Here is a 22,330-nt window from a genome sequence, read left to right on the forward strand (position 1 = left end):
CCAAAGACGGAAGATCCTTTTTGAGAAACTGCAATTCAGTCACTATCTTCAGCTGGTGAACTCAATGCCACGGGAATTACCCACAACAAGGTCAATAAGTTTAGTTTGGGTAGTCAGAACTGAGAATGACCATTGGCATTAAACAATATTAGATATATACTCCTTTCTAATGAAGAATAGTTTGTACATTTGTGTGGAAGGACTCTTACAGGCAGATAAGAGAGAAGATCAAAAAGGAAATAATGAGTGAGAAGGCAAATGGGACAGGACTCTGACTGGAAGCAAACCTCCGTCTCCAACATGAGCACAGCAGCTTGGAGTGTCTAGAAAAATAAAAACCCAACGTGACAAAGCATTTCTGACTGACACTGCACAGGCTGTATATATGCCTAGTATGTGTGTTTGGGTGGAGGTGAGGGGGTCTTCTGTCACCCCGCAGTATGAAAGCAACACACAGCACAAAGCAGAGCACACACAGGTTAGTTTAACACAGACACAGCCCAGACCTGCTTTATGACCCACTCCCGAACAGTGTTGGGGGTAACGCATTACAAGTAACGCTAGTGAAATAAAAAAAATAAAATAAAAAAAATGAATGAAAATGAATGTTTTCTTTAAAATGAATGAAAACAATGAAATGAAAACTCAGAATATGATGCAAACCTGCAATAATTAAATATGTTAAATAACAAAAATGTATCTAATCCCATTTTATGAACTAATATCTTTGCTCCTGACCCTTGATGATCCAGTTCAGCCATACAAATAAACAAAAATGACTTTAGATAAACTATCAATTGTGCTTCATTGTTTTTGTTTTGTTTTGTTTTTGTTTTTTATTGCTGAAGTGTTGAACCGTCTTCTCCTGTGTTCTACTGTACAGACGTGATTGTGAATTTACTTTTCCTTCAGCCTGAGATTTATTCATGACACTTTTTGGTAAGAAAGGGCTTTATTTACTATAAATAAAACTTCTTATATTAAAAACAATCAATTTAAAAAGTAATGTGAAAGTAACGGAAAAGTAGCGTAACGCATTGCTTTCCATAAACGTTACGTTTAGTGAGTAACACAACATTATAATGCATTGCTTTTAAAAGTAACTTTCCCCAACACTGCTGCTGAATCACATTCTTTCAGGCATCAAAAATTCTCAAAAAAAAAAAAAAATTTTTTTGTGTTCCATGAAAAATTTACAGTATACAAGTTTGAAACATACATGAGCACGCAATATTTTTTTCTCTGTTTTATTTGTGTCAACTATTAATTTAAGATGTCTTTATACAGCCACATCAAGGCTCAGTAAAACAGAACGAAGGAACATCTGTTCAGAGGCTGTGAAGCTCAATTGCTTTTGATGTTTGACTATATATCTCTGCTGTAATGTCTACTGAGTGACAATGTTTGTGCGACTGAGCTGTAGTTGTTCTGCTTTGATACCCTAAAAGCCACAAATCCATAAATATATGATGCGGATGTCAGTATTCCAGAATTGTTGTTTAAAAAAGAACATCTTGCGGATATGCCTCTCAGTACTAAACTCTAGCATGGAAAAGTTTAAAAGGATGATACTACTGTGTGCAATTTTCGTTAACAGTGATTCTGCCCTTTTTACCATTGTTTACTTTTACAAACAGAACAAAAATGGCTACAGTGAATAAAAACTGTATTATAACTCGACTTGGAAAACATTTTATGTCCTTTATGTATCCTGTCTTACCGCAACCACAATATAAAACAATAAAACAGATCTTTGGCCACAACCAAAATAACTGATGAGAAATGGTTTCCCTTAGCCGTCTGTTTCATCTCCGATTCATGCAGACAGTTCAGTCATTATTCAATGGACACAAACATGCTCTTTTAAAAGTTTTTATGTTAGGTCATACAAATGACGCTTTCTATCTGTAAGATTAGTTCACCCAAAAATGTCAATTCTGTAATCTGACTGTGTTTCTTCCACGAAGCACAAAAGCACAAAGAGGATGCAGGAAAGCAATATACTGTACAGTATCATAGACGTAGTCCATACAACTAGTGCACTATATTACAGGTCCTTTAAAGCTGCAAAATAAAGTTTTGTCAATGTCTGAGTTGATATTCACTGATAATCATCAAATTATGAAATAATCAATTTGATGTTTTTTAATCAACTATGGAAGCACAATATTGAAATCCATGTCTGTTAACCAATACATTTCAAATATTAAAATTGCATACTATTTTGTCTAAATAATTTATTTAGACAAAATAGTAATTTATTAAGAAAACAATATAATGTAAATCAATCGTTTAATGCTACTAGTGAATCGAGGCATACAAATTATAATGTACATTACAAAAACTGGATATTCATTTTTGATATTTGTTAAAGATTACATTTAAATGTGTTATTAAATAATTAGATTCACTTTATATAAGTGTCAGATGACAACTAACTAAACTAAATATAGACAATAACAAATATAGGTCTTGAAAGAACAATCCATTTATGAATCGTTCATCATGACTTCCTCAAGCAGTGCGATATGGTTGATATGATAATCAGGTTTCAGAAGACTTGGAATTTATGCAAAAATCACTTCAAAGATACTTTTATTGTACTTGTACTATGTGTCCTTTATGAAGTCCCCATTCATTATGAATGCAATGATCCACAAAACAAAGTTAAAGAATCAGGGTTGATTAAATGTGTCTCTTACCAAACTTTCTCACAGGGCCAGGGTCTTTTTACACCCACCATCCTTTTCTTCTCACTAGTGACAGCTAACAAAGAGTTCTCAATTTTCTGCCACTTGGGTGACACCAAGAAAATCTTCAAAAGGAGCGGAGGGACGAGGAGGGGTCTGCTACACAGGAAAAACCTTTATGTGGACTGAGTACCACACTCAAAAACAGAAGAGTAAGAGCAGATAGAGAGATTGTGTGTGACAGCTTCAATAGGTTACTGATCTTAAAGCCATGAGAACATGATACAAGACACCTTTGTTTGGTCACAGAAGGGCGTGCTGATTCACAGACTCATTCATGACCTAAAGAAAAGAAAAAACCTTTACATATATATATATTATATGTAATATTTACATATACATATATATATATATATATATATTTTTTTTTTTTTTCATATCCTTATGTTTAGGTAAGTTACACATGAAATTTTACCACTTGAACTACCCTTGTCTTGTCACCTTTTTAGGAAGGTTTTTTTTTCTTTTTTTTGTGGCGCTTAAGTTTTCATCTACTTTTATTCTAAATAATTTTCTATTTTATTTTACCTTCAATTCAATTACCTAAAACAATGTTTAATTTTTTGGTAGGTTTAGTAAACAATTTATATATGTACGTTTTTTTTTTTTTTTTTTTTTTTTTGTTAATGGTAAGTACAAAAAAGTGCCATGTCACTGATTCGTCTAATTTGTCTTTGTCACCACATTCCCAAAATACTTCTTCAGTTTATATTTAAACTGTTCCAAGATAGAAAGAGAATGTGAGGTGACTGACGCACTTCAGCTCTAAGTGTAATCCCAGACCCATTACATTAAGCCTAATAACAGCAGTATGACCTTCAACACAACCGATTCTGATAAATGGTCAACCGATGGGTGAGTAATGGCTACAGTGTAGCCCACTGCCTTATGCCACTGCCTGCTTTGTGTCAAATATTCTGGGTCACGTCTTGATAGCAGGACCAGAACTGTAAAAAAAACAATGTTGCTAAATGCATTTTGCCATTACTCAAAAAGTCACTCTGTTTTAGTAAAAAGCGATCTGTCTTCATGTTTTGCTTATATATGAATACAGTGATTGATACAGCTGGGTTCATTCATAGTGTCATTATAAAGTTATTCATGCCAAGACAGAATTTTCAAAGAGAGTTTTTAAATGAAAGTCTGAAATATAGCAGTGTGATTATACATTATTCTTTGTTTCTTTAGCTAGGCTAGATAATTTATTTTATATTTGTTTAAATATGAACTATTCATTTAGGCAAAGATATACATTTAGGAACGACCACCGCTGAAGCGACGTACCGCCACCACCGACAGCTTCCAAGAGCGCACTGAACTAGTAGCTCAATGAAGACACTTGGATGGAGCAGAACGATGTTGTCACTTGGCTCTGAAGTGAAAAGCTGGTATGCATTGCACCTGCTGCCTTTTTATACTCAACGCTGTGATCAGCTGCAGTTGGATGCAATAATTGCATGCCAGTATGCATTAGCTCATTTACTGTAGTTTACACTCGAAGTAGATTGGTCTATCGAAGCGATATTTCAATTTGTCGCTCACCAATGGGACGTCGAGAGTGAGTGACTGAAAGGGGACTAGAATTTCCAAAGTTAACAAGACAATTTTATTACTACAACTTAATAAAAATAATAATACAAATAAATTAACATAAATGTGTGTTTAAATTAAGCACAATATTAAGTTAATGTAATGACCAACATTCGGACGTCAACTGAACTCAATAAAATAATGTTTGCAACTTACATTTTTAAATAAATATTTAAATCAGAATTTCTCATTTGTATTGTAACAGGTCCCCTGGGTCATTTTGTAGAGTGCATCTTTCTTCGAGAATTAGTTTTTGGCTTGACAATGAAGTCACAGGAAATCAACACAACTCTCCAATTTTAAAAGAAACCCATTGTGCTTCCAATGCCAGGTGTGGTTAACCTTTGGACATTCAGCACACATATGGCATCCAAAACAATTCTAATATAGCAGTTAGTTGATTAATTCAAAAATACGGGAATTTCTTTGAACATTTAAACACATCTGAAGAACAAAAAAAGGTAAGGGAACTGCCACACATGAAGGCCACATGCTTGGCAACTACCAGCACTGTGGCCCAACATATTTTGGCCAAATGACAGTATTATAGTCTCTCCAGCTGCTGCAGAGTTTCTAATGCAGAGTCATTGCAACATTATTAATGTAAAGGGATATTTGACTTCCCGTAAGAGGTTCGAAACAACAGAGGGGAAATTAATTGCTACAAAAAAATAAATGAAATAACAATAAATTCAAGTTAATTCAGCAGGTTGAGAATCTTTGAAAAACTTCATGAGTAATCCAAGTTTTTGGATTATAATCATGGAAAATTCCATTTTTTAATGTAAGGATAATTAGACTAATGCTGCAGCAGTGGGTGATTTTACCTTAGTGAACAGCCAACGACAAGATGTCTACACCTGTGAAAGCCCAGATAGGAATCGCTGTAATTGCCGTTCATTTATCATTTACTGAAACAGAAGAGTAATTTAAGCATTTGATGTGTCATCAAAAACATTACAAATCTTTATTGCCATAAAGAGTCAGTGGAAAATATGCTATTCAGAGAAAATAACCCTAAAAATGTATTAAAATAAGAAATATTTCTTGAAGTACAAAATCAGCATGTTAAAATGCTTCCTGAAGGATCATGTGAAAATAAAGACGAGAGTAATGACTGATGAATGTGGTAGCACTTTACACTAAGGTTTCATTTGTTAACATCAGTTAATGTATCAACTAACAATGAACAATACATTTGTCACAGTATTTATAAATGTTTGTTATGTGAGTTGATGAAAATACAGTTATTTATTGACTGTTCATGTTAGTTCACAGTGCATTACCTGATGTTAACAAATACAACTTTTTTAATTTTAATAATGTTGAAATTTACATTAACTAAGAGAAATAAATGTTGCAGAAGTATTGTTTGTGCTTAGTTCATGTTAACTAATGGGCCTTATAGTAAAGTGTTACCCTGAATGTTATATACAATATTACTTTTTTACTGTACTTTTTATCAATACATTGCAGCCTTATTAAACATCAGAGACTTGCAAAATCACTTGACAAAATTCAAGCAGAGTGAGACTTCTATTATAAGGATCTATTTGGACATTCACCAAGTGAAGACTGGGAAACACGCACTTTTGACCTTTTCAAGATCCTTTAATATCCTGCTTCCTTCTTGGAATTGGGAATTAGACTTGAACTTCTAGCTCTATTTTTCTCGCCATTGTCTTTTTTAGGCCAGGGTTGGCCAAATAAGAATGACAATTAGTGTTAAGAAGGCTAAGAGGTCTAATGAAAGAATCTAAACTACCGGGCCTAAACTACAAGAATCTGAAGGAGAGACAGAGAAACAAATTGGCGTGAGAACTTCAGTAAGAGAACGGCTGAGAAAACGTGACATGGGACAGTGACCAGTGAGACAAACAGAGTCAGGTTACTGCTGAACACTAAGATATAAATACCTCCACAGATGAACATGTAGACAGTTTTAATCTTTTCCTCTTTAAGCAGTGAGGGACGCAGAGGGGGTTACAATAGAAACCAGATGGTCTGGTGGAGATGCTGTGAACGTGTCTGGACAAATGTATTTTTGTGTGTGTGTGTGAGAGTGTGGATAGGCTGGACACCGTGTCATGTGTCTGTCATCATTTAACTGTTTGTAAGTCTCTGCTTCCCATGTCTGCACTCTCTGAAAAGACATAATCCATCCATTGTTACACACGTTCAGGATAGAAGTCTGTGGTCATCAACCAGGCAGTCGAATCTTTAAAGACATTCACTTTCAAAAGGTTGGATATAGTAATAATAAAACACACACACATAGACCAAAAAAGACCAAAAAAAAAAAAGAAAAAAGAAAAATGGCACTGGCTTGTAGTGATGTTTATTCACATGCACTGTTTGGGTTGCTTTAGCAACCAATTCACTAAAGGAATTATGCTAATGAGGTAGGCCACAAACACAGCACAAAATTCTGGCAGTGACATCCACATTTAAATGCAAGAATGAATCCCTAAAATCTGTTTTTTTTTTTCTAACTTTTGGATGCACAGACCTCCAGATATGAAGATCTCCCTTCAGAAAATATAAGGGGTACCTATACTGTATATTGTCATATATATATATATTCTATTCTGTTAACACTGTCATATTTTTCTCTATTTATCTTTCCATAAATAAAATAATTAGCTGTTTTCGTTCATTTTAAGTGTTTAGAAAGTAGAATGAAACTAAAACATTTATGCATTTAGCAGACACTTTTAACCAAAGCAACTTACAGAACATTCAGGCTATACGTTTATTTATTTATTTATATTTAATCAATATGTGTGATCTCTGGGAATTGAACCCACAACCTTTTGCGCTGCTAACACAATGCTCTACCACTGAGCCACAGACTTCCTGAAACCACACTTGCAGCCATTGGCACATACTAATCCAAATTTACATAGAAAGTATTTTTCTGCTGAAAAGAATGACTTAATGTCAATACTCATGACACAGCGTTGTTCCAACATTTCACACCTGCTTAAACTGGACTGCGCCTGAAAAAGAAACAGGTTTACACTGGTGCAACTGAATTCACCCTTACCCTTCTGTGTTCTCTCGCACACTCACACACTTCCACATGCACATCCATCCGTCTTGGTGAAAAATATATTTTATCAACCCTAATCGTGCACGTACAGCACCCAGATGTCTATTCGCTGTGTTTACATCTGGAAGATGTCAACCATTTACTCATTTGCAATACATATCTGAAAATTCACTGTCAGATGCTAGAATGATATTCAGCAGATGTTTCCATGGTTCATAATTTAAAATCCGCTCTTTTGAAGATGTTTATCAGTTAGCAGTTAGCAATAAACAGTAATTCAAGGTTAATGCATTTTTTTAAGATGTATGTGTACTTACTTAAAATTATTACTTCAATTTGTGAAACAATTCATTCATTTTCCTGCAGTGAGAGTTCAGAGATGGGTCAGAGTTGTTTCATCAGCTGTAGGACTTCAGCTGTCTGGATGTGAATATTGTTTAGTAGTCCGAGGCTGTCAGCACACAGAAATCCAGGTGAGGCAGAGAAAACATCACTGTTGTGAGGCTTCTGTAAGTATCTTTTCCTAACTTGTGTGCACTTGACAATGCCAAAGATGCAAATCTGACTACGATAAAGAAAGTCTGTGAAAGATTGGACATGAATGTCTTTCATTATCTCTCACGCTGAACATCTGGCGGGTGGAAACATCACCACAGAATTTATAAAGCTGATAATGACCGCAGGAGACATCTGTCCATGGTGACTACTGTTTCTTGCTGATTTTAAACTGTGGTCAGCTATTTGCTGTATATATGCACATAATTTTGAGGAGAACATTGGGAAATAATATGGAATAACATGTTCTTCCAATACAAAAAAAAAGTCTAGGAACTTGCTTGAGTGCTAAGACTAGTCCAGGAAAAATCATTCAGGTTCTTTCACAATTTCAATCTACCATCTCAAACACAGACTCAAGTCTCAACACAACCATGCTTTTATGACAACTCAGAAAAAAAAAAAAAAATGCAAATTAAAATAGCAAAGGAAAACGACAAATAGCAATGCAGCATATTTAAAAAGCAGTTAGCACAACAACTTGTCCAAGAGCAGTGAACTCTAAAGTTTAGGGCTTTAGACTGTTCTGCTTTTTCCTGCTCTAACATTGTTTACTGCTTGGAAACGCATTAGGAATTACTGGAAATTTACAACTCTCATACACAATCTTTTTCTTTCTACGAGAGTGTTTCAAAGCGCCAAACAATAGGCCAAAAGTGCCAAATTCATCATGTGAGGTTTTAAAGGATCATAATTCACAACTAACTGCAAATCACACAGGGTCAAGTGAAGGAGATGTTTCCATATCAGCTCATTTAACAGACAAAAATCTAAAGGAGCATTTCAACTGTAGTATGATTTCAGGTGTTCGTGGGTCATTTCTTGAACGTCAGCGAGTCCTAACTGAACTCGGTAAGTTATCTGCAGTCAAAACAGCAGAGCACAGAGTGTATCATACAAGACATGATGCATTCTAAGGCTAATGAAGCACTTACTCCACCACATGCTGTACCTTATAAAAAATCCAGACCTAATTCAGTGATTTACAACGGAAGCTCACAAAATTTCCAATCTCCATTAACTTCTATGTCTATAATTTGGCCATAACCGCAGTGTGCTTTTAAATATCACTCTTGGGTGGGGTTTGGGTTGCTAGTGGAAATTTGTCGCTCAAGTCGCCTCACAATTGGGACTTTTTAGGGTTGTGCTTGTTACCAGTGCCCCCAGAACTGTGTGTAAGGCCATACTGTAACTTTTGATTTATTTCAGATGTTTAAAAAAAATCATTATGGCTTTATTTGCAGTGAGGGCTAATGGTAATAAATGGAGAGCAGTTTTATTGGGACCACACGTTAGCATCATTGAGTTTAATCAGGAGTCTGGCCTCATTTTCACATTATAGAGCCCCGACTCCCAGACACGATGATTATGGCAAATCAGCGTCAAGACCTACACCGACCCTGCAAACTTTAATAAACCATTAGCTCAAGCAGCAGAATAAAAACCAAGAGCACCAGAACCTAGGCTTTCCATCTGCCCAACAAAAGCATCTCCTCTGCCGCCAAATGTTTGTGCGAGTAAATGACTATGATTAAGGCATCTGAATTACGCCCTGTCAGAAAGCCACGGTTTACTCGCAGAGAGCACGGGAGATCCTGGGATCTGAAAATTAGCCATTTGATGGTGACTGGTGCTTTTCACGACTGCTGCAGCAACCATGAGCTATGTTGTGTACATTACCACACCGCTAAATCTCACTGCCATTGACCGCAGAGGTTCTCCGCAAACGCGCTAAATGACAGGCATTGCATATAAGAGCCTAAAAGACTCACCACTCAGGTTTATGAATAAACAGATTATTTATACACAGCTTCCTCTGATGTTAACACTTGGGCCTTTAAGTCACCGCATCCAGGAAGTCCTGTTTAAATTTGGATGATCATATGGTTGCAATTTGAATAAAAGATAGATAAAATGTTTTCATCAGTTGCGAAGAGAGAAGAAAGAAACTCTAAGCCACTTTTCTGCGCAGTATTTCAAGCGCTAACCATCTACAATCCAGTTTAACCAGATGCTAAATGTGCTGGAATAGTGCTGTGTCATGTGTAAAATACATAACTGTCATTGTTTACAATACAAACACAATTACTGTAAAGATTTTATCGGCTGTTTAGACTCTCATTCTGATGGCACTTATTCACTGCAGAGGATCCAGTGACCAAGTGATCTTGGTTTGGCCGTAATTCCTAGTGAACCTTGTGCTAAAACAATGTGCACAGATGCAAACAAACACTATTATCATTGGGTGTAATACATATTTAGTTAATTCCCTACAGAGGCACAAAAGGCAAAAAAGTCAAATCTTCTTTGATGGATAAACAAGATGCCGACTGTCTTTCTAGCTACAGATTTTATTCATTAGAAAGACAGACTTTACAGTTGTGTTCGTTCCACCATGGCTAAGCCTGCAGGAAACATTCCAGTCAAAATTCATCCTTTTCCCGCTCCAGAAGTATCAATGTCAAGAATCCTCATTGTAACATGAGGCACAATAAAGAAATAACTGGAAAGGACCCACAGATGCCAGGCTTTCAAGTTGCAAATGGCAAACTTTTTACTGATCAATTATGGCTGTGATGAGCGTAGTAGCAGCATTTGACTGTTACATAATCACTAATTGGAAGAACAACCACCCTGGACACCTTTTCAACAAGATCTGCTTCCAGCTTACATATAAAGAGTAATAATGAGAGCCAGGAACATATTTTCATCACACCAGAAGCCAGAAACCAAATTATTCATTTTTATTTTTTTTATTCTTTCGAATTTGAATTTGTTATATTTCTCAGGACTATGAATAAACAAAAAACAAAAAAGAATAATTCTGGTTAATACTTTTGGAGACTGCATGTCGTAGGCGTAAAAATAATGCACTTTTAGTATTTGACCAGGCAAAAGTATATATTTTCAAACTATTTCTAAAATATTCTATTTCATTTCATCAATGCTAATATAATATTTTATCATATTCAAAATTCAACCTAAAAATATTTTCAGATATTAACATAGCTTGCTTTAGTTGAATGACAATGTAAGTGCCAGTTATTTAATTTTGTAAACAATTACTTTTGTTGTCTTTATAATAACTTTCTCACATATTACTTTATTTTTATAGTGTAACTGCCATTACATTTTAAGAACGGGATCCCGCACAAGGGATACCCATCATATTTTGGGGTCCTTGGCACCAAAACCCTTTAAAACCCCCTGGTTTAGAGCCCATTAGACTCACGCTTTCACAGTTGACCCGTGTAACTTCCCATAATAATAATGATGGACAGTCAAAACATGGAGGTCATTGAAACCATACTGGGCACAGCAGTAGCCAAACACTCCTGTCATTTAATGAAGTGGTTAGCATAGACATGGAAAATATAAATCAGGCATGCACAAGTGCAACAGGTTTCACTAATGAGCCCAGACAAGTGCATGAAAATAGTTCTCATGGCGTTGTGTCATTAGGTCGGTTGACAGCTCACTCTGGTGAGTTGATTTATGATGGTGTGGTGTGTAAAGTCCCGCTATGAATAGCAGCTGCATGGTGGTTTTGAATTCATTCCTTTCGTCAAAGTAAAGATAAAAGGCCCCGAATGTGCAATCAAAAGCACGGCCAGACCTCACTGAAGATATTGCAGATGGGCAATGTTTATGGGAAGTATATGCATCTCTCTATACATTAAATCACTGTTACAAATAATTGTTGGGTGGTGACATTGCATTTTTTCCCAGAAAATAGATGTTTTAGATTAGCAATTCATGGATGAATTTAATATTTTAATCTATTTATAATGCAATATGCTTCTAGTGTTTACACTACCGAATTGAAATCCAAAAGTGAAATAACCAATTCAACAAATACATTTATAAATAGTCCATAATAAAATTACAAATTACAAGTTTAGAATTATTTACAGAGCTTATTAATGTTATATAAATTTAAGCATCTGAAAAATTCAAATACTGAATTTTGAAATGGATTCTTTCCCTCATTCAAAAACAATGTAAACCACAGAGCGTTCAAAATACTTTTATTAATATTAACTAGTGATGTTATTGTTAACTGAAACAAAAACTACTGAAACTACTGATTTTCATTCATTGAAAATTATTTGTTTAAATAAAATAAAATACAATTAAATTCAACTTTACAAGAATAAACTATATGGAAATATGAAATGTTGCCTTGGCAACTAACTGACATAAAATCGGTACATAAAAGTACAAAAAATTACTGAACTGAAATAAATTAAAGCCAAATTAAATAAAAAGTCAAACAAAACACAAATCACATAATATCACTAAAACAAACTACAAATAAAATGACAAAAAAAAAAAAAACACTTTAGAAGACACTTGAAGGATGTGATATGTCATCTTGGGTCATCTGCTTAGAGAGCAAGAGAGCGTCTTACCCCTTACCTCCCACACACAGGACCCACCTTTGACCCAGATAGGCCTTCAATCACACAAACACACTCCTGGTCAGAAAAGCGATCTCATCATTGCTACAAGGAATGCAGCGTGGTTTAGGACAGGTCCCAGGACAGAGGATAGAATGGCAGAAAAACATTCAACAAGCTGTAGAGGGGCAAGACAGCATCTGCAAATCATAGTGGTTCTCTTATCAAGCTGCCTTTTCCATACGGGTTGAAATCATAGCTACGGAACATTGATTCCACAGAGACAAACAACGTAGTCACTCAAAGTATGTTATCAAGAAATAAATCAATAACCAACTGTTCAGAGCTGTTGATAGGTGAAGCTTCTCGGAAGGGTTTGTTACAAGAGGTACTTGTGTTTAGCTGCTGCCCTCTTTCATGGTTCGCAAATTGCACGCGAACGTAAGGGAAAACGACTCACGGCAGGTGTCTGAGCAGGGCTGGTTCACAAAATCTCTCTCAACAAATTCTCAGACCTTGCAAACCTTGGTCCACTTTATTTTTGGACCAAAATACCCCCTAGCAAAACAGCTTTGGAGTTTCCAAATGGTTCCGCAATCCCCCAGGAACGCAGGATCAGTAAATGGAGTTGACGGTGGGAGATAACTGCACTTCTTTCGTAGGGCAATTTTTGTCCCTGATATCCTTAAATAACACTTTTACGAAACGTACGAATTAAAACCTGACAGTTCTAAGCTTAATGGCTTTTGCAGGCGGACAGTTATATTTTCCCCTGCAGTCTGGAGAGGAAAAAAAACTGTACGAGCCACGTGTGCTTGGCCACTAAGTTTATACTGCTCACTACAGACACACACTTGTCTTAAACACTGACTACCAGTTCCTTTAGACAACAGCAGTGAATCACTTAGACGTTTGACTGTCGGCATGAAGTCTGGTACATATTGCGGATTATTCCAGTCAAAACTGCCCATTTATCAATCTATCTATCTATCTATCTATCTATCTATCTATCTATCTATCTATCTATCTATCTATCTATCTATCTATCTATAAAGTATTTGAGGGAAAAGGTAAAAGTAAGATGTTAAAGATAGTGTGTATTTCCAAAAAATAAAAAATAAAAATAATAATAATAATAATAATAATAATAATATGTGTATTGCAAAAACTGTTTTGTGGATAAAACTAATTTCACCCCATATGTTCAAGAAGTGTAATAAATAAATCAATCAATATCTCACTTCCAGTAAACCTGCTGCTAAAAACAAACAGAAAAGGAAATTGGTCGCCACTGGGGAAGCCAATGAATAGCATTTTTATACATTTATGTAAGATTTCTGTAAAAAAATTATACAGTTTGTAAAATAACTCATCAAATTCATAAACACATTCATAAAACAATAGCATACAATGGGATACTGAGACATTAATTTTATTGTGATATTCCACAATTCACAAAAACACACTTGGATGGAAACCCAGCATTTGTAGTAGCCTGGTAACTTGTAAATACAACTTCCAAGCACGCCGATAAAATCCATTTTTATGTCCACTGAGCATAATATGGTCCATGAGTCACAGAGGTAACAAACCCCTAAAGTGAGAAACATGCATACTGCACTTCCAGAGAAACAACACAGTATATATATATATATATATATATTAATGGGTTTTGTGGGTGCTGTCTGTGACACTTAATCCTTCGTGACACAGAGATAGCATAGCCGTCCTGCTTCCACACAGTGGCACAGATGTTAATCTGGGATTAAGTCTTATGAGGTAATGAAGCCTGATTCTTTCACCAGGGTTTAGGGACATGAGATAAACAGAGATTGTGAAGAAATACAGTATACAGTAACAATGAAAGTTAATGTGAGTTCAAGCATGCTACAGTCAATCTATTTTTTTATATTCTGGCAAAAAAATGTTTCCATGGCAAATTTGTGAGTGTTTTTTAAACTTATCACATAGGTTATTAATGAAAAAGCGTAAAATAGAATTCGATTTTAAAGTTTTAAACTCAGATATGCTGGACAACTTGTGTGTGTGTGTGTGTGTAAAGCACTACCCTGGCTTTCATATAAAGTTGCTGCATTCGCTGTTTTATATCGATTGAGAAGTCAAGCATGGAACATATTTAAACAAGAGCATAAATGTTGCAGCGTGAGGGCCTATTAGCAAGAGGAAAAATTTACCACAAAGTAAAAATCAAGCAGGGGCCTCGGTACGGATAATTCACACATCTGTCATTCAAGAAGGGACAAATGAGAAAATAATTCCTAAACAATCTGACACAGCCAGAATCTGCTGACCGAGCCAGAAATTTAAAAGGGTGAAGATTATGTACAAAATGTTTTTCCTCGCCATTTGTAGTTTAATTAAAGGGAAACAGCATCTTGTTACTCACCAATGCAGACATGTACTCTGACAGACAGCTGTGTTCTCAGGATTATACTGTGTTTCTTTCCTCTCCTAAGGAAAAAAACAACAACACAAAAACAAATGAACATCATGCTGTAAATCGAACAAATGTTAAAAAGTTTACAGAACTATGTTGGACCATGTGATATGATATCGACCATATGTCCACACGATGGACCAAAGTATAGTTACTCTTTCCTAATATTTGAATTCAAAGCACTTTTTTTTTTTTTTTTTACTGTCAAAATCTTAGCGATTTTTACTGTCAAACTCAAAAATCCTGTCTATTCATATATATATATATATAATCATGATTCATGATTCATCTAACCACATTACGATGTTTAAAATATATACATATTCAATTGTGACACAGACAAAATAATCACAACATTTGGTAAAAGTAGTCGGATTATGTTACTTTAATGTTGTGATTATAATGTATATATACAACAGGTAAATGTTTTTACAAAAATGAAAAAACACGAAAGCAAAAGCAATGCAAAGTAAAAAAAAAAAAAAAAAAAAAAAAACATAAACATACAGTTTAGAAACTAATTAATAACCATACATGCCAACCCTCCCGATTTTTCCGGGAGACTCACGAATTTGTATGTATAAATTATGTACAAATAAATGATTTATATCCTTACGTTTGTTTGTGTGTGTGATTATATATATGAGACCCCCCCCCCACCCCCTTTGAATTTCTCCCTAATTCTGAGGTCTCAAGGTTGGCAAGTATGTTGATAACCAGTAAATCATAAGTCAAATTCTAGATGAATTATTACAGCTGTAAGTTAAACGGCCTTGTGTTATGATTGATGACTAGATACACAAGCTTCTCCCAAACATACATTTGGAACTCCATATATAAGAGAGCATTTTAACATGGCACAAAGCACCCAGCCTTATTTACATACACTTGTGAAGGTGAATAAATGTTCCACAGCACATCTGTTTACACCAGAACATTCTGTGTTGCATCTTCTCTTCCTGTGCATTTAGGACAGGTGAGTTAAGCTTCTACAGTTTTGAGAGACCAGAACCATGTGTGGCCTTGAGCTCCAAAAGAAGGAAAGTTCCAGCCCACTTCCTGTGACTTACTACTAACTTCCAGGAGACTGAAGGGAGAGAGAAACTGGACGGACTGAGTGGGTGAAGAGAGCCATGTTGTGGTAAAAAAGGGTCAGATAGTGTCTGGACTCCCCTGACCCCTTGAGCAGAGGTGGCTGTGAGGATGACATGTACTGTAGTTCACGGCATCCGTGTAAAGAGTGACGGATGAGTACGGGCACAGACCAAACCCCCATCTCTTCCACAGATTATCAGGCCTGATGAACAGAGGAACTGTCTGTCTCATGAATAACTGAAAGCAAATACAAAATGCAATTATATGCAGCTGCATTTGAGTTTGAGGACAGATGAAGATGGATGGATGCTGAACATACATCTTTAGAACAAGTCGACTAACCGCAACACCGATCAGCACTCTGTAGTTACATCGGCATGGGTTGAAGCCTCCATTTACCAGATATGAGATAAACACATGGAGTGGACAAGAAGCAACACAGTAAAGAAATGCAGACACAACAGAAACTCGTGGAGATGGGAGAAAAGATATTTTTCCTCTAGAAGATAAGCTTCCTCAAACCTACAGCGTATAATACTGCAGGTTTGCTTCCCGAAAGCAGGACGGCAACACTGAGACCTGTGAACAAATGCAGCATTGAGTGAGTTATACAATGAAAGTTTGATGATCTGGATGGCAACATGCCACAGAATGACATGTATCTGGTACCTCTACGATATCCAGTTCAAAATAATTGGAAACATTCTAGATAACCTATTATTATTATTTTTCAGACACACCATAGCTTCACTTTTTCACCCAACTCAAAAAAAAGTAAGTATGATAATTACTAAACTATATTCATACTAACAAATATACATTAAAAAAAAAAAAAAACTATTTCTTCGAGGAAGGCTTGCAGCTTGCCTAGTTTTCAGAGTTATTTTCTTTTATTTAAATTAAATAATTATTTGAAAACATCAATATATCAATACATTTATTTCAATTTGTTGTTAGAACTAAAATGTATATTTTAAACTGTTGATAAGAACTCATAGAATACCATTTGAGATAATACCATATAGTATGATAACAATTCAACCAAGACAACAATATTCCAAATTATTTTCCCTGACATTTTTTTAAAGCATTTCAAAGTATGCAATTTTCAAAATATAAAATATGGCCACAGGCCTAGGCCAGTTACACATAAAAATCAACAGACAACATCTGTCAGCGCAAATTTTACTAAAACAACTTGACAACCCTTGCAACTTAATCTTTCTGCCATTGAAGCTAATGAGTAACTGGATCTATTTCATAATGAACTTGTGCTTTCCTCGCCGGTAACATTAGCCTTGCTACTAACCAAAACTGTACTCCACAGTGCCCTACATGCTCATTATCAAATTAAACAGTGAGTCTAAGAATATGCATGAGATACTCAGAGGAATCCAATTTTTTTTTTGCATTTCTGGACCAATACGGAGAAAAGTGCAGGAGAACTGGATTCTGAGGGTGAAGCTGTATGTCTTGGCTTGATACTGTGAGCATTTTTACATGTGGGTGCCTGCCAAGCAAGTACATGGCTGTGGATGGTCTAGCACATGTGTGTATCATCCTGCACTGCTGTCCACACCATTTCCCAGAGCGCATCTCCGCTGGAGAGAAGATCTGCAGCCGAATGACGCAGTCTTTTTCCAAAGCTCACAGCTCACAGCCCAGTGTTTTGAGTTACCCAGACTAACGTGCCCAGCTTTGTGAAACAGAATAGCCCCTGTAACCTGAGATCTGTTTGGACTAAAAGGAGAAAGTGTCTCCAACATCGGCCACGTAACACCAGCAAAAGACACAGACAGCCTCATTATGCTTATGCAAGACAAATTATACCAACTTTAAAATTTCACAAGAATGAAAAAACCTTTAACAGCAGCTGTTACATTACATGACAAATAAAACACTGCTGCACTGACAATATGCAGAAAGCTAGTCCAAAAACCAGTCGATAAGCTTGGTATTTTTTCATTTGGCATTAATAATCTGCCATTAAAAATCTGCAACAAAAGTTCAATTTAGCAAACATACCTATTTCAAAATTTTGTTACTACAATAACTGTGGGGAATGTCATCATTTAAAGCAGACTCGGGCCTCTGAGATGAGCTAGCACAGCGTTCTTTTCTTTATTTACTCCCATATGCCCTATAAACCCTGGTCATGGCCCCATGCAGTCTCTCCTGGGTCTGTGGAGTAATGCCAGGCACACTCAAGACAAAAGGGAATAGTTTAGTAGAAAAAATATGTATTATATATATTCTATTGAAACAAAATTTAGCATTTTAAAGACATTTGTCCATGTTTTCTCCATGCAGTTACAATTATTGACTGAAGCTTTGAGCTTCAAAAAGGACACAACAGCACCATGTGGTGAATTATGTGGTCCACAACTGAAATCTTGACATACCTGTATGCCTTCAGTTCATGACAGAAGTAGCAATGTCCAATTTTTGAATTAATATTTCTATATCACACCATTGTGGTGAATCAGTCAAATGACATTACCGGCTCTTCACAAAACCTAAAGTTTAAGAAAAGAAAAAAAAGAAAAAAAAAAAAACATGTAAAGAGATTAAAAAAAAATGTATCATATTGTGATAAAGTCTGTCTGAATGATTTATTCACAAATCACATTGATCTGGTATGTTTTGGGCATGACAAAATGCCAGGAAGCCTGTTTGAAAACAATTATTTCTGCAGTTCCATGTTGTGCCACTGGTGGTGCTGAATAAAGCTGCATTTTTATATTTTGTTCACATAAACTGTGTTTAGCTGGAAGCATCCAAAATATATAAAAAGCCACTGAAGTACTATCACCAGTCAATCTATTCATAAGACTCAAGAGATCAAGAATGGCACCTCACTGTTTCCACACTTTCAACCACAGCTCCTCTGCTTGCCATTTACTTCAGCAATAAAGGAAAAATCCAGCGGCCCAGCTGAGCAGCCTCCTACCCCTCTATCCATGTAATCTGCACAAATATTTGAAGTGTTTCCATTAAAAGAACTAGGTGTTTCTCCAGTGCCAGAGGTTTTACCGAGCTCAACGACAGCTCCTCCGGCACATTGGCCAGGAAAAAAAAAAAAGTTCAATAAAAATATAGATGACAAGGAAAGCAAGAGGGAGAGAGAATGGTAGGTAATAGGGAGTAAAAGTGAGCCAGTGATGTGAGAGTTTTGAGTCATCTGTCAGAATTTTACTTTTTTTTTTACTACAATGTAGTATTGTTTATATATTACTATAGTATATAATGGTTTGATTTCAGTTTAAGTAATCATGTGCTTCTCCCATTTTTATTATTATTAATTGTTTTTATTTCCGTTTTAGTCATTTTATTTCAGACAATTTTCACTCAGAAATTGCTAGTTAATTTCTAATAATTACAAAGAAAGAGCAAGTAACATTAAATTAAACATGGAATTTTCAAGTAAAAACATTGCAACATTATAGGGGAAGAAAGGGGATTTAAGGCCCCATTTACACTGCATGGTTCAAATGACCCAAATCCGATTTTTTGCTCTCATGTGGCACAGATCGGATATGACCGGTGACCGCGTAAGCAGAAAAAAAACGCATGGATTCTGATGTTCTCAGATCGGATTCAGGCCTCATTCATATGTGGTAATAAATCGGATATGAATCGGATACGTGCATTTGCGTGTGCCATGTAAGCAGACAAATCGGATATTCCCCAGTAAATGCGAGCCGTACGTCATTAAAAAAAAAAAAGTGACGTCAACTCAGGTGGACACCGCCAACTGAGTTCACATGACTTATTATAGGCATGATGGAGGACGAATGATACACACAGTGGAGCAATGCCGAGGTTTCATGTCTTTTCAGTCTTTGGGGCGAAGAGATGGGGCAAAAATGCATGGTTGTTACAGAAATAAAGGGCTCTCCTTTTTTTCTCCGCCGTACGATACCAATGTTTTGCTGATTTTTTTTATTTATTTTTTTTGTTGCTGCTCCCCGGCCCTTGACGAATGTAAATCGCGGATTAATTGCACAGCTCAAAAAAGTTTTGACAGGTCAGAGAGAGAGAGAGTGCGAGCGAGAGAACACGAGACAGATAGAGAGAGAGAGCGAGCCCCGGCTGCACGCTCACCGTCTTCAAACAACACGAGTGCTGTCTTGCTCTCTCTCCCTCGCGCATATTAATCAATTGACACGATGGTGTCATAATCATTTAAAATGAGAATGTAAATCTGTTCTCCCTATTTTTGTTTGTAAGAAAAAATTTGATTAGATTTCATATCGCAATATATATCGTAGAAAAATAAAATATTGCAATGTCATTTTTTCCCAATGTCGTGCTACTGTATAATTTTATTTACATCTGCATCCATTGTATTTTGTGCTGTTTTACTTCTTTTTCCGGGTCAGAACGCCTACGTTTGGTAGTTTCAGCAGTGTATAATGTAAATGCAAAAATCGGATACGGGTCACTTTTAAAAGATGATGTAAGCAGGTTGTCAAAAAAATCGGATATAGTCAGAAAATCGGATTTGGGCATCAAGACCTGCAGTGTAAATGCAGCCTTAGTGACTTTGAATGTGGAATGGTTGTTGGTGCTAGAGGGCTGCATTGGGATTTAGTCCTGCCGGGTCCCGCGGGACCCAACGCAAATCTCGTGGGAGCGGGCGGTTTGAATTTTGCTGCAGGCGGGAATGGGCGGCTAAAAAAAAACACTGCGGGATAGGGAGGTTGCCTAGCGACATGGAGAAGATGTCAATAGATGATGTAGAAAAGAACTGCTGTTTTTCATGTAGCCTAGTTTATCATATTATGTATATTTTTTTTTTTGCAAAGCAGTCTTTTTTTATGTGCAAAGTTTTTGATAAAAACGAAAATATATTTGAATGTATTGTGTTTTCTCTTTTTTTATTTATCTTTTTTTTTTTTACATGCAGGCCAGGGAAAAGAAATAAACAACCCCATGAATCTCTTTAATAATATCAATACAAATACGTGTTTTTTTTTTTTCCTGCGATATCCAGTGAGTGGCAGTTGTGTGGACGAAAATGCAGGTCAGAGGAGAATGAGCAGACTGGTTAGAGATGATAGAAAGGCAACAGTAACTCAAATAACCACTTGTTACAACCAAGGTATGCAGAATACAATCTCTGAATACACAACACGTCGAACCCTGAAGCAGATGGGTTACACCAGCAGAAGACCACACCGGGGGCCGCTCCTTCAGCTAAGAACAGGAAACGGAGGCTACAATTCACACAGGCTCACCAAAATTGGACAATAGAAGATTGGAAAAATTTTGCTTGGTCTGATGAGTCTCAATTTCTGCTGTGACATTCAGATGGTAGGGTCAGAATTTTGCATTGAGAACATGAAAGCATGGATCCATCCTGCCTTGTCTCAATGGTTCAGGCTGATGGTGGTGGTGGTGTAATGGTGTGGGAGAGATTTTCTTGTCACACTTGGGGCCCCTAAGTACCAATTGAGCATAGTTTAATTGCCACAGCCTACCTGAGTGTTGTTGCTGACCATGTCCATCCCTTTATAATGCACCATGTCAAGAAAGTTCAAATCCTCTCAGACTGGTTTCTTGAACATGAGTTAACTTTTCTCAAATGGCCTTGGCAGTCACCAGATCTCAATCCAATAGAGCAGCTTTGGGATGTGGTAAAATGGGAGATTTGGATCATGGATATGCAGTCGACAGATCTGCAGCAACTGCGTGATGCTATCAGGTCAATATGGACCAAAATCTCTGAGGAATGTTTCCAACACCTTGATGAATCTATGCCATGAAGAATATGTTTTACATTTGAATTGGTTCATTTGAAAGTAGACATTTCTCTCTTTATAGATATATTTTTAATGTCTGTAAGGTAAAGATATACACAGAGTGTGAAGTGAAGAAAAGTGAAGTCTGGCCGAGTATGGTGACCCATATTCGGAATCTGTGCTCTGCTTTAAACCCATCCAAGTGCACAGTAGTGAACACACACCCAGAGCAGTGGGAAGCCTTATTGCTGTGGCACCCAGGGAGCAGTTGGAGGTTCCATGCCTTGCTCAAGGGTCTCACCTCAATTGTGGTATTGAAGGTGGAAGAGAGTGCTGGTCATTCACTCCCTCCACCAACAATTCTGCAACCTTCGGGTTACAAGTCCAACTCTCTAACCATTAGGTCACGAATGTCCCATATACAGTATATATAGGTCTAGCTGTTTTTTGTTTTTGTTTTTTTGTTTCCGAAAAACATGTAACAAGCTAATATTTTACAATACATTTATCATTTGTGTGAGGGGGCCAATAAGACAAGTAAAAATCTAAATGGTCCACAAAATTGATCCTTACTGTTGAGCCCTGGTGTAAGAGAGATATTTTGTTGGTAGTTTGCCAAAGCTGAGGGTCCGTACTAACAATGTGAGATTAAATTCGGGGCCCTGTGTCAAGCTCCAACAGATTTT

At 36.4% G+C, this 22,330-nt stretch overlaps 1 protein-coding gene across 3 annotated transcripts in view; it reads right to left on the reverse strand.

Annotated features, from left to right (window-relative positions):
• LOC128030811 (FH1/FH2 domain-containing protein 3-like) overlaps positions 1-22,330 on the reverse strand; it is a 184,722-nt gene that overhangs the window by 141,550 nt on the left and 20,842 nt on the right. For all 3 annotated transcript variants that reach the window (XM_052618824.1, XM_052618823.1, XM_052618822.1), the window contains exon 3: positions 14,755-14,819. In XM_052618824.1, the coding sequence (XP_052474784.1) occupies positions 14,755-14,819 (65 nt within the window). The remainder of the gene's footprint in view (positions 1-14,754; positions 14,820-22,330) is intronic.

This window comes from Carassius gibelio, chromosome A16, assembly GCF_023724105.1.
Source record: "Carassius gibelio isolate Cgi1373 ecotype wild population from Czech Republic chromosome A16, carGib1.2-hapl.c, whole genome shotgun sequence".
NCBI lineage: Eukaryota > Metazoa > Chordata > Actinopteri > Cypriniformes > Cyprinidae > Carassius > Carassius gibelio.